Below are 13,576 nucleotides of genomic sequence, written 5' to 3' on the forward strand. Positions count from 1 at the left end.
TTAATTCTGCAGACCTACTAGACTTAAAAAAAAAGCTTTCAAAGTGTAATAGACAGATTAGTAGGACATTTTGGGTGAATAAGCAGTTTAGATCACTCGATTTACTGGTAAATAAAATGGAGAAACACCAAATACCAGTCACAAGTTTAGTACCTGGTGTAATGTGTGCACAGTATTTATGGATACATCACACAAACAGGACAACGGCATATAAATATAACGGCTTAACACATTTATTTCCCAGGGCTTTGCATAGTAAATGTAAATGGAGAGGAAGCGTAGAACTGTGTGGGAGTACAACATAACACCTCGATGGAAAAGCCCCAAAAACACTGCTGATGAGTGCACATATGGTTACACACACACACACACACACACACACACACCATCTGATCTGAGTTATAGACAAACATCAGGGAAGAGCGAATACTTCATATAAAAGACAAGTAAAAAAAAAAGCTTTCTATTCTAAGTCAAACCTGTTACTTCAGACACTTGTAATAATATGGGTTCTGTATTGCACTTCTGTCTACTAACTACCTGTTAGCACCCATCAGGGAAATGATGGACACCAGCTTCTGTCATTAGAGGCAATAGTTACAGCAAATAGGCCCTTCACTGCCTTCAAATGATTAATGAGGTTGTATTTATAAGCATCAGCAACAATTTACACAAAATATGACGGGTGTCTGGTGAAACCTTCTGTAGGGAGGCTAATAAGCATTAAATACGTATAAATTAACTACTTTTATTATTGGCATACGCTTACTGGCAATTTACAATGCCTACATCCAGTGCAAAGATATTTATGTATCCAATAAACTAAGCAGAGATGTGTTCAAGACGAGACACACGAACAGAGGCTGGGAAGGACAAGCTCCATTTAAATTGAACCGAGTTATATATGAAAAATCTGAGATACTGAAAATCAAAATGAACTTAAAACACCAACATAAAAGTCCGTTAAAAGCACACCACACAAAAAACAACAAAGTGACAAGAATGGAATTTTTGAGAAAAAGGTTCAGCGTCACTAGTTCGTTTCAAACAAAACTGGAGATTCTATAATATATATATTTATAAAAAAAACAAGAGACACCTCAAGGAAATACCTTTCTATCACTGCTCCCAATGCCATCAGGCATATGAATGAAGAAATCTATGATCTAATTATTCCCATATGGACCAGTGATCCTAAAAATGACACATTATTTTTCTCCCAAAATGCAATCTGAGGCTTGTTCGCTGGTTCTCTCACACACACACACACACACACACACACACACACACACACACACACACACACACACACACACACACACACACACACACACACACACACACACACACACACACACACACACACACACACACACACACACACACACACACACACACACACACACACACACACACACACACACACACACACCCCAGTATCAGGTAGGCGATGGGAAAAGAAAACACAGATGTTACTCAACAAAAACCTGCTTCACTAAAAAGGTTAGATTTGAACACAGTAATCAATGTGAACTGCTCCAGGAAGCAACTGTGTCTAGCTGCCTTTGTCTTACACCACACACACACACACACACACACACACACACACGCACACGCGCACACAAGAAGTCTTCCAGTCTGCATTAACTCTCACATCACTACATAAATGAGACACAACAGGAATAACAGGACTTCCAACGCAACAAGAAAGAGTTCATGGCTGCAAAGATCGGTGGATTTTCCGTCTCTCTTGGTATCAGTGCAGCGGGAATGACTGTGGCTTCTATAGTGGTGGACAACCTGTATGGTTAGCTCAGTTCCTGATGCTGAACGCTTTGGTCTTCCTGATGTTGAAGAGAGGAGGTTTAATCTTTGGCTTGTCGGTCTTGTTTTCCCTGTTTGAGGAGGGGAGCCGACGGCTGTAGATGTCCGGGTACTGCTTCTGAAACTGTAGCAAAGACAATAAAAAGGTCATGACAGAGGGATTGACTTTCTAAATTAAGCTGCCAGTATGCTTCAGGAGAACTGCTTGTTGGGACAGCTGCATTGCGTTTCGGTTAACCTAATTTTGTTACCTGTTTCAGTTTTTTGCGGCGGTCCTTCTCACTCATGTTCTGGTCGGTCAGCAGCATCTCCAGCAGCTCCTCCATGGCCTTCTGGGAAGATTCCAGCTTTTGCTGTTCAAACTCGGCGCCGCTAATCTGACGGCAGAACGCGTAGATGGGCATCGGAACGCACACCGGATCGCCGCCATCCACGTTGGAAACGCCATCGATCGGGACCTGGGGTCGGGAGAGAGGAAAAAAACAAAACACCTGTATGTCTCTGATGTGCTGTATCAAAGCAGATGAAGCCAAAATCCCACTTTGCCAACAAGATAGCTGTCTCTGTGTTAATACTGTGCATGGTCAACTAACAATATATTTGCTTATGTGGTTTTCTATGTGGATGCAGGGCGCATAATGCTGTGACAGTTTATGGGAGTACCTGTACGTCGCGCAGGTACTGTATATGGTCACTGATGGCACTGAGCAGGTACTCTGGGACAGAGAGGATGCTTTGTTGATGGTCCATTAGGAATGAAACCAGTCTGGTAGCCAACAGCTCGTCCAGATCGCACTCCACAGCGCTGCCCAGGACACAGCCCGAAAACGTGTGAACCATCTGGAATGAGAACCACGACAAGGAGATGAAGAGACAGGAAGGGAACTGGTGGAATATTGGGAAACATATGAAGGTCTTGAGATGAAAAGGAAAAGGCCGCCCCGTCCGCTTTGTGCCTCACCAGTGTTCGGGTGCCGATGGCCGGGTGGAGGCGGGGCATGTCCACGTTCTGGCTGATGCGAGACATCATCCTCATGAGGAGCTGCAGCTTCCTGCGGGAGGTGGGGGGGAGGAGGAGGGTGCAGAGCTGCAGGGCCTCGATGGCCACACGCTCACAGTGAGGCTGAAGAAGGCCTACACACACACATGCACACACACGGTCAGACGATGATGATGATGATGATGCTGATGGAGACAGGTGAGGTCTGGAGTGCAATCAGCACAGAGACAGACAGCGAATCACTCTTTGTGGCCGCATTCATCCATCACTGCTACATCACATTCAATAGATGAGACAAATGAATGGATGACGGAATTAATCAACTACAGCTACAGATGAGTCAGGTAAGATTTACTGTAATATGCTATTTAAAAGCGTGTGCACTCCTGTGAAATATACACCGAGAGCCAGTGCTTTCTTTTGTTTACTGGAACCGTAGAAATGTTAAACAACAGACCCCCAAAAAGTGAGATCATAGTCTGCACCTCTCTCAACTCAGATCTCACCTTTTGAGTGCAAACAGGAGTCGTATTCAAACCCTCGCATACCAGCAGTGGTTAGATGTTAGTTTGATTAGACGACAACACACAAGCAGACAGGTAGAGAGGTGAGAGGGGTCTTACTGTGCTCGGGTTTGGGTTGGGGGTGCTGGGAGATGCTGGTGGGCACACAGACGGGCGGTTTGAACAGTGAAACGGGCCGAGGCGGCTTCGACACGTCCAGCGAGCTGATGCAGCGCCGGACAACAGTGGGCGGGGGGAGCGTCCAAAGATCGTAGGTGCTGGAGGCGGGTCTGGGCTCACTGGGTCCCGCAGTAGCACGAGACCCTCGGGCTGCGGCCGAAGCGGATAAGGAAGAGGAGGAGGAGGAAAAAAGATGATAGGAGGAAAAAAGATGATAGGAGGAAAAGGAGGGGAGATGGGAATACAACGAGGGAGGACGTGAAGCCGAGGAGTGATGCTGGTCCGCGGGAGTGTTCACGTTGAGGCAGCTGGTTGCTCGACCCGGCAACTTGGGCTCGTTGACGTCTTCCTCCCTGGTTTCTACGACAATGTCCAGACAGCTGCCTGCGCTTTGCGGCCGAGATGAGCGCCACCTGTGTGCCGCCGCCGGCCCTGCTACCGAAAGTCTGGTTCTGGTTGTAACTGCTGGAGCATTCTCACAAGCAGCGCTGTCGTCGTGGTTCGTGTTGCTATAGGCACAGGATGCCAGGCTGTCATTGGACAGGAACAGCTGTTGCCTGGTGAGAGGGGCAGAGTCATCCAGGATAGTTTCCAGCGAGCAACTCTTGGTTCGAGGCCTCGCGAAACCAACCGTGCTCAGACTGGTGCAGCTGCCTCCCAGCTGACCGTCGCCCCCCCTGGCGACGCCTCCTTTCAGCGCCGCCAGCCGCGACTGCAGCGTCCCACCGAGCACCTCGGTCATCGGCGACTCGACCTCGTCGCACGTCCCGTGCCTGAGCAGCGACAGCAGCAGACACTCTGTGGAGCGGAACGAGGTCTTGGCTGGAGGAGGGGCCGAGGGGAGGTCGGGCTTCTTGCGTTTGCCGCGTTGGTGCGTCGCGGGCGCCGCAACGTAGCCGCAAAACACTGAGAGCGGATGCACAGAAAAGGAGAAGAGCCGAGGCGGGGGCAGGCAGAGTGTCAATGCAAGCAGACGGTGAAGAGGAGAGGGAGAGGGGTTTTAGTTATTTCAAACGTTTACTGTACACAGAGAACCATCAGCTGATCAGAGACGACACATAACGGTCATGATGCTGTTAGGACACAACAAACAGAAGTGACGACAACCAAAACCTCCGTTAGCAGTCAGAAGGCACCGTTAAAGAGGTCAGTCATTTCCCTGTAACACAGCAAGCCTCCGCTAGAACTAAGCCCCTTAAAAGCACTGCTGTTTAACTGCTGTTCCAGGATCAGAAATAAAAGCCCACTGAAAATGGTCCGCCGTGCTCACCCAGGACGTTGATAAAGAGCTCATACAGTTCGTACGTGAGTACGGGCTGCGGAAGGCTGTAGAAATAATCAGACACCGTTTTGAAGACGTCTCTCTCGAAGCCAGGGTAGGACGGCTGCGCGCTGTCGTACTTCGGCCCTAGAAACAGACAGCAGGTCAATGAGAGGGAACGATACAGCTTCAAATGACATATAGAATCCCAACACAGACCTATGTAGGAGTTTACATTTTCTAACTTTACATAGAATTCTAAACATTAAAGGAAAAGGGTTAATTTGACTGACTGTTCACTGAGATTCCTGAGCATATGCAGTGCATAAAGGAATGCTGTGATGGCATTTAAATGTCAAGATGTAGGTGTGGAAAATTGATGCGTCAATCAAAAAATATGTATGTAAAACTCACAGTTGGCCAGGCTCTTCATGGCAGACAAAACCCAGTGCGGGAGGTCGTCTAGAGAGATGATTGACAAGTTATATAAATGATGATTTTTTTTTTATGCTTTCTGGTGATGGAAAGGTGTTTTGGTCGCTATATAAACCTACTGGTTTTGTCGTCCAGCGTGACCACTCCGTGCTTGTTGACTTTGGTCATATTATGGATGATGTTCTGTGGGTTTACATGACGTTGGTCTAAAACCTCATCAAGAGATGCGACGCCCAGAATCCTCTGCAGGCTGAAACACAACACGCAATTTATTCTATGAAAGGAAACGTGTGCTTCCACTGTGTGACAAACTTGTACGGGCTGTGCGTCTTTAAAAAGTGAAGGGTTCGTACTGGGTCAGGGTGATGTCTCTCCAGATCTCCTGTTCATCCTCCACCGTTAGCTCTCGTCTGGGCACCTGCTGCTCTCCAGCTGGAGGATTCTCTCCTCCGGCTTCAAGGGCCGGGTCTACGTTTTCCTGGAAGCCACAAACAGAGCATGAACAAAACAATTTAGACCTTTATAACCTTTAAACGTTAGTGTTGAGCTCTGCACAGATTCAATAATCCATGTCCGGTCTAACTCACCCAGGCCTCTTTCTCCTGCTGCTTCTTGATGTGTCTGAACCTGAAGAAACTGTCCTTGTCCCTGAACGAAGGCCTCTTCTTAATGGAGCCGGGGGCCGAGCCTGAAGCGGGACATGGAATGGGCTTCAGAGGGGACGTGGAGGGGAATCTGGGGGAAAAAAAGAGAGAAGACAAGAGTATGTAATTCTGTGTGCCTTTAAAAAAAAAAAAAAGATTACAAAGCAGGTTTCTCCAAAAACGCTGCCTACCTGTACAGCACGTTGTTGTCCTCCAGGTCCTCCGCGCCCCAGCGACCCTTCACATCTTCGATCACATGGTTTTTCAGGAACTTCTTCAGGAGCTGCACCGTCTGCTGCCGGGTGACATCGGGGCCGAAATTGCTGTTGCTTCGCAGCAGCTGGTGCATCCACTCCACGGCGGCAGAGGCGGTGAAGCAGGAGGCGTAGTGCCGGAAGTTCTGCCGGTGTTTCCTAAGAGGCATACCAGCCCGGAACAACCGAGTCACCTCATTCCACTGAGACAGGGGAGGAGAACAACTGGTTCATGTGCAGCAGAAGTTAGGTCACTAACCAGTTTAATTTGAAAGGTCAGACTATGAGTCCTGAGGGACATTCCTGAATCATGTCCTTGTCTGAGCACAGCGCTGAGACGAAGGATCACGACTCCAGAGACGCTTGTAGAATAAAGGACGCATTAATTACGACTATTTACCACTTTGGAAGCCCGTGAAGCTGAATTTCTTTGGTTTGTCAGATAAAAAACAAGCAAATCGAAGATATGACCTTGTTTTCAAACTTCCATTATCTTCTGACATTTCAATAAAAGAATAAAAGATTGATGGACAGTGAAAATGATGTTCAGTTACAGCCCTGGAAGACATATCAGAGCTGTGTGATCATATTACATGATGCAGTGTGTAGCGTCAGCTGGCTCACTTTAATGAGTTGAAGGTGTGTCAAAACAAGTTAAAGCATTGTACATAGAGAGTAGGTAATTTAAATTCATGCTATGTTTTAGCTTCGTTTGTAATTGAGGTGATATAGAGAATATTAAGTAAAAACACGTGTAAACAACAGTTTTGATAATGACGAATACAGTTATTTCGGCACCTTCTGAATGGTAAATATTTTGTGTTTTTTCTTAATATTAGCTAAACTGACACATTATTACTTTAGACCAAAACATGACTCGATTAACGAGTTCAGGAAACTTGGTAACGTCACATGCATGATAGTCAAAAAATGGTTTTATGCAGCAAAGTATTGGAGAAGGGAACCACGTAACGCTAACTTCGCTGGATTAATGTTGGTAAGCAGGAAGTAACCATGATACACACTGTTGTGTTTATCATTTAACCTCGCGAGAAAGTGTAATGCTACTTTAAAGACGGCTAACAGTTACAGCGTTGCTGTTGAAGATACATTCTCGCATGAATTAGCCAGCAGTTAGCCCTCGTTAACGTTAGCTAGCTCACAACCTTATCAACCTACGTTAACTTACCAGTTTAGTGGCCCGGTAGGGTCCGGGGGAGATAACACGAGAACTCATATCCATCACAACAAAGACAGCGCTAAAGTGTTCCCTTCATCCGATGTGAGAAGTACAAATATCCATTACTCGGAGGAGGATGTATTTAACCGATGTTTTGCTGCCCCGGATTATGAATGGCAGCATTGATGATACGCGGCTCTGCCTGGCTGCTCTCCGTCTGTTCAAAATTACGAGCCGTGTCCATGGGGCAACGGGATTGGTCGACGCACTAGTCACGTGATCAGCCTCGAAGTGTAGACAATCCTTTTTACAGTCTACGGCGACAATGAAGGCAGGCGGCACAAATACGCTTTTTACTGTCTATGCTTTAAAAAAGAAAAGAAATCTAATTTAAAATGTAAAGTCATCAAACATGCAAGCGTTTACCTGTTGAGACAACTTTTCTGTCCTTACAAATAGCTTTCTTAAACGCAGTTTGAAAGCTGCAGTGTCAGCAATGAAGTCAACTCTATTTTATTTACTGGCGTGCGCCCGCGAACACACACACACACACACACACACAGGCGCGCGCGCGCGCCCGCGCGCGGAATAACATTAGCATATCTTTAAAGGCCTTTGTGGGGATTATACTCATCACTTAAAGGCAGAAATGGTGGGTGGTCAGACAAAAAGACAGTGGAGGTTAGAGACATTTCCAAATGAATAGATAGAGGTTGGGTTTGACTCAAGCCACTGCTGTAGTCATGCTAATGTCTGCAAACAGATACTAAAACCATAAATCGAGCTTTCTGTTATAAAATCCCTCCAAATGTTTGAAAATACAAAAACACTCTGGGTAAAAAATAAAGAATAAGGCCAATTACCTTGTAAAATGTTAACTCCTTCCTCAATTAAAAATCTAGAATATGTAATTCTGCAAATATAGTTAATTTAAAAAGTGTAACTGCTCACTCAAAAGTGAAGGTTTTAACTTTCCATATCACACTTGCACAAGCTGCATATTGGAACAAGGTGTCAAAATGCCACAAAGTCACGCTCGTCCCGACATGCCTTGAATTCAGATTTACAGTGCTGAGAAAATGTCCCTCTTCAGCAAATAAATGTGAAAACAGCCTGCTAACTCTGCACATTCATCATTCTGCACAGCGAAGCTCAAACATCGAAATTAAGTAACTGTTAGAAAAACACGTCCCCCACCCCCCAAGAGCACACTATTTGAGAGATTCACTCTCACTTGAGCAGTCTGCAGCTCATCAAGACTCGGGGAAAAACAGAGGAACCAAAATAGGAATCATATGGATAGAAGGATGAGGAGCAAATATATAGTTAGGGAGTACAGAAGCCAAAAATACCATGATTGCAATTCTTTTTTTAATGCCGTTAACGCAGTGTTGTCTCCAGATCACACGTAAAATGATCTTGTTCGGGTTAATTTATGTAGATTCTCGAGAAAACAAAAGGCTGATTTCTCAAGATAACCATATAAATTGTCAGAAGAAAACAGCTTTTTTTTCCCTCAAGATAATGCTAATTATGATTTGATAATTAACTTTTTTTGCAACTGGCTAATCTTCTCCTTAAATGAGGGACTGATCTGAATGTGATGTCCAACAGAAAGACACAAACCCAATCTGTACTCTTCTTAGACCTTGTTTGATGTTCAGTCGGACATTTTCATCTTAAATCAGTTGCTATTTGTCAAGACGCCATCAATGCTTGCTGGCTTGGCACTCCTGGGAACCGTTCCTCGTACGTGGCTAACTGAGTTGGCCGGATAATTTAATAAATTTATGGATGTGTTCATTACATTCCCTGGCCATGTCTGAGTAAATGAAATCAAAGAGGGCTTTTATAGAATTGCAGGTAATCGAGTTATTCAATATTTCACCATTTAATGAAAATGCATTCCTATCACTATTCATTACGGAGCTTATTATGCAGAGTTTCCCAATGTCGTTGGCGCAGTGGACTGCACGCAGAGCCCCATCAAATCGCCCTCTCGCCCAAACGAGGCAGATTTTGTCAATCGAAAAGGCTTTCACAGCATTAATGTACAGGTACTTATGACATAATTTTCCTCAAATTACATTGCTATAAAAACAATCGTATGTCTTTGACAATAGGGGCCATGGACCTTGCAATTCCCTGCTGTAGGCTATCCATGTACTGTACAATACCCATGACTTGACCGCAATTCATTTTAGATGATCTGTGACTCCACCTGCCTCATAACAAAATGTTGAGGCCAAGTGGCCGGGCTCCGTCCACGCCTCCAGAATATTCCGAGTCTACACTGTGCTACAGCGTCGAGCAAGGTAAAGCAAATCTCATGTCATTCAGAAATTGCTTATTTTATATAGAGGTGATCCAACATTGTACATATCATATACACTAGGTCCCTATGATGGACTCCAATTGGAGACAGGGGTTAAGCCTGAAAGCCCTACCTCATGACCCCCTATGCAGAGCCAGCACCAGGCCCTCAAGCCCGTTTCAACGGGGCTCTTGCTCGAAAGAGAGCCCGGATTGAAATGACAGTCGGCCAACTAAAGGCCAGATTCACATGTCTGCGGGGGCTGCGGGTGGCACCAGACAGGGCATGTGACATCACTGTGGCATGTGCAGTGCTCCACAATGTGGCTACAATCAGGAAGGAGAGGGTCCCAGTTATCATGGACCATCCTGAGGATGAGCCAGTCTTGGATGAGCAGACCGGACCGGCTGCAAGGGACAGCATTGCCCACCATCATTTTTATTCTATTTACATATATATTGTTGTTTATGTCCCATGCTCCGAAATCACCAAGTCAATGTCCTGTATATGAGAGTATACTTGGCAATAAAAAGAATTCTGAATAGAGGAACATGTTCAAGAATAATTTAAGAGATCCATGTTTTAGAACAAAGCCTTTATTGGTCAGCCTGTAAATGAAGGTGCACAAGAAATAAGAATTTCAGTTCAGTTACAATTCATGCCAAAGCTCACAAATACTTTAGGCAAAGCTTTGCTTTACATGGTTACTCTTACATCCAGCTGGCGGTAAGCAAGTACCGCATCCACACATCCTCATGGTCAACCTGAAAAAAAAAAAAAGACAAGAAAACCATTCATAACTTTGTTCAGTGTGGTGGTCAGATGCCAACTAAACTCCGACCTTCCCTCACAATGTGAGGGTATTAAATGAGAACTCACCGCCCCATCCCCAGCAGACTGAGAGGGGCCAGGCTCCGGTGGATCAGGCCGTGGTCCAGCAGGATTTGCCTCAAGGAATGCATTGACGTAGTCAAAATACCACTCACAAGGAGCGAGTTGGATAGGAGTATTAGTTTCCACAACTTGCTTTTACCACATCACCGGAGAACGCCGACACAAGCTATGTCCCAATTCAGGGGCTGCATCCTTCGGAGGACCCAGCCTTCGCGGTCCACACAGTCTCCTCATCGTCTGGACTGGCCTCCTGTTAGTGAATTAGGAAAATTGTCTTTGGTTTTAAAAGACACACACACACAATGAACATGTATAGAATCATTACACAATTATGCAGCAATATCAACTTACATCAGTGGGCTCCTCTCCTCTGACCAACACTATGGGTGAAGGTCCTGCCACTGCAAAATGTGACGATGGTTAATGAAATGACTAATTATGAAGGAAACTCATAGAATGAAGTGCACCTACCTTTGAGATAAGGCCTCCTCCCAGTACTGCCCCACCTCTCCAGAGGAGCTGCCCCCAGCTATGCCCACCATTATGGGCCTACCCCTATTGTGCTGGAGTGCCAGCTCCTCAGCAGGAGTAAAATCTGGAGTCTTAGGTCCTGCCCCCGTCTTGACCATAACAGCCCTCTTTTTGTTTGCTAAAATATGAAGGATATGACACCGACAAGCTGTTCAATACATTACCATGGCACATATTGGATTGACTCACCATTCTGAATAACGTTTTTGTGATTGGTTTTTACTTGCTCCAATGTCCTCTTGATGGCTGGGTTGCAACTACATGGGGGTTGAAAGCACTCATAATTATATGACAGTATTATTAGTACACCATAGCATATCATTATTGTAGAAAATGATTAAGGTGGACTCATAATAAGGGTTTACAAGGGTTTAGAATCACACAATTTATTTTCACTGCTTCAATTGATTGAATTTCTGATTATGAATAATCATACACAGATTCGCACACATATTCAAACTCCTAGTTCTATATGGTAATCTACACACACACACACATATATATATATATATAGTACATGATACATAAGCGCATACAGTACATATATCCTCATAAGTATCTATTAATTCGTATTAGTTAGATACTCTTTGTGCTTGTTTTTATCTACTTATTCTGAAAGAGTTGAGATAATTATTTTCGCATCAAGATCTCATTGGATGATGCATTCCATTAAACCTACTGCCAGCAGGCACATTTAAAGAAATATCATCTGATTGATTGGGGTGATGAGGCACTTAAAATTATCCGATACATTTTCCCAACACTTACGCATTTGCCATGCTTCTCGTCTAGCCCCTCTCAGCGGTGGCGGTGTTAGATTTCGCCATGATTATGGTCTTGAACTCTTCAAATGTGTTGATGATCATCTCCTGCTCGTCAGCGGTTTCGGCGATCGACGCTTCCCCCTTTTGAAGTAGGACGGGCACGCGCAATTATCCTGATTACTGACGTCTGATTCGAATTAACGAGATTGTTTGAGCGCGGATCAGCCTTTGAGAAACCGAGATAGCCTGACTTCAATCATCGGGTTAATTAAAGCTGGATAATAGGACATTTGATCGACTTCGTTGAACCACGTACGAGGAACGGGGCCCCGATCTCTGATAAACAGCATTACAAATAATAGGAGACAACAACCTTTTGTTTCCCCCCGTGATAACTGGTTGATTATCTCGAAACAAAAGCTCCCTTTAATCTCCAGATAATGGCATTAAAAAAAAGAAATTTGTAAGTGCGGCATTACTCGGCTTCCATAATGGAGAATAACAATTTGTGATTAAGCTATTTGCAGTAAGTTATATTTTGAGGCAGCATCACATGGGATGGTGCTTTGAGTGATACAACAGTCTTCTCTCTCTCTCTCTCTCTCTCTCTCTCTCTCTCTCTCTCTCTCTCTCTCTCTCTCTCTCTCTCTCTCTCTCTCTCTCTCTCTCTCTCTCTCTCTCTCTCTCTCTCTCTCTCTCTCTCTCTCTCTCTCTCTCTCTCTCTCTCTCTCTCTCTCTGGCATAATCTTCTCTGTTGGCTCCCTGATTGCTGCCAAGCTGTTTCACCTGCATGCTCCAAGCCACACACCTGCAATCAATCAACTCATCAGCCCTGCAGTATTTCAACTGCGCCTCTTCACACATCCAGTGCCACATTATTGTCACAGATGCTGTAATAAATAACGCTTCAGGCCGCTGTAGTTGTTTGTGTTTTCTGAGAATTCTTCCATGTGTTACTTGTGAGCGTGTTCTGCCCTCCAGGTTCTTTAGGTATGAATTGTAATGTTTTGTTTTTTACAGTTTAAGGGGATTTGCAATCTAAAAGACTCACATGGATTGATACCATTAGTTACTCAGACTTGGTCTGAAATTTAACCATTTTTGATCAATTAAAAGTTGAGAAAAATGGAGAGAAAAGCTCTCCTTTATGCACACAGACCTGAGGTCTTCATGATGTGATTAATGGCGACCATGAGAACCACTCTAAGTACAAACTTCAGTTAATTGTGTTTAACTTATTTCCATTTTATGCAACATTCTATTCATCTCGGAGGGTAACATTGTTATTTTAACTTCACTATTGTGATGGCTAATTTCCACTATGACTTATCTGTTTTTGTTGTCTGACCACTCAGTGTTTTGGCCCTTTTTGTATTAACAAAGTTAATCAATGTCAGACATGGTCAGTGAGGGTCCACTCTAATTGAGTAGTATTGTGTGTGTGGGGGCTTTATCAAGGACATGATATTGTCAGCTTAGATAAGAGCTGAATGGGGGTGCAGCCTTCCAATGGTCAATCAAAGAATGATCACTGTTGTCTTAATGATGAACTTCTCCTACCCCACCATGAGGTCAAGGCCCTTATAAGTCGTACACAACCAACACTCTGGGTGCCTTCCTCCTTCAGACCGCATTGCGGTCTGTATGAAGATTAAACCTTCTCTGCGCAGAGAATAAATACTTTAAAGACAAACTCCCTCTGTACTATTGTAGTTTTTTCCACCACACTATTTATTATGCAAAGTTACTATTAGGCAACTTTACAGATTCAGATTCCTAATACAAAATATAC

The 13,576-nt window shown here is 44.5% G+C and overlaps 1 protein-coding gene across 2 annotated transcripts; it reads right to left on the bottom strand.

Moving 5' to 3' along the window:
• Nucleotides 1–1,582: 1,582 nt before the first annotated feature.
• Nucleotides 1,583–7,370, bottom strand: depdc1a (DEP domain containing 1a). Of its 2 annotated transcripts, XM_079158649.1 has the most exons (12): nucleotides 7,291–7,370; nucleotides 6,039–6,304; nucleotides 5,791–5,938; nucleotides 5,557–5,681; nucleotides 5,323–5,453; nucleotides 5,183–5,230; nucleotides 4,778–4,915; nucleotides 3,448–4,413; nucleotides 2,786–2,958; nucleotides 2,488–2,664; nucleotides 2,076–2,282; nucleotides 1,583–1,948 (listed from the first exon to the last, which is right to left on the bottom strand). In XM_079158649.1, the coding sequence occupies exons 1-12, from the start codon at nucleotides 7,342–7,344 to the stop codon at nucleotides 1,814–1,816; spliced, it is 2,568 nt and encodes an 855-aa protein (XP_079014775.1). In that variant the 5' UTR covers nucleotides 7,345–7,370; the 3' UTR covers nucleotides 1,583–1,813. The 2 variants fall into 2 exon arrangements, with proteins under 2 accessions (XP_079014775.1, XP_079014776.1); XM_079158650.1 differs by lacking the exon at nucleotides 3,448–4,413.
• Nucleotides 7,371–13,576: the final 6,206 nt, after the last annotated feature.

The sequence above is a fragment of the Pholis gunnellus genome (assembly GCF_910591455.1).
Source record: "Pholis gunnellus genome assembly, chromosome: 4".
Classification (NCBI taxonomy): domain Eukaryota; kingdom Metazoa; phylum Chordata; class Actinopteri; order Perciformes; family Pholidae; genus Pholis; species Pholis gunnellus.

Coding starts and splice junctions, on each gene's coding strand:
- depdc1a (XM_079158649.1), bottom strand. CDS start 7,344: ATGGATATGAGTTCTCGTGTTATCTCCCCCGGACCCTACCGGGCCACT. Junction 6,305..7,290: donor CCTACCGGGCCACTAAACTG/GTAAGTTAACGT, acceptor CCCCTGTCTCAG/TGGAATGAGGTGACTCGGTT. Junction 5,939..6,038: donor GACAACAACGTGCTGTACAG/GTAGGCAGCGTT, acceptor TTTTTCCCCCAG/ATTCCCCTCCACGTCCCCTC.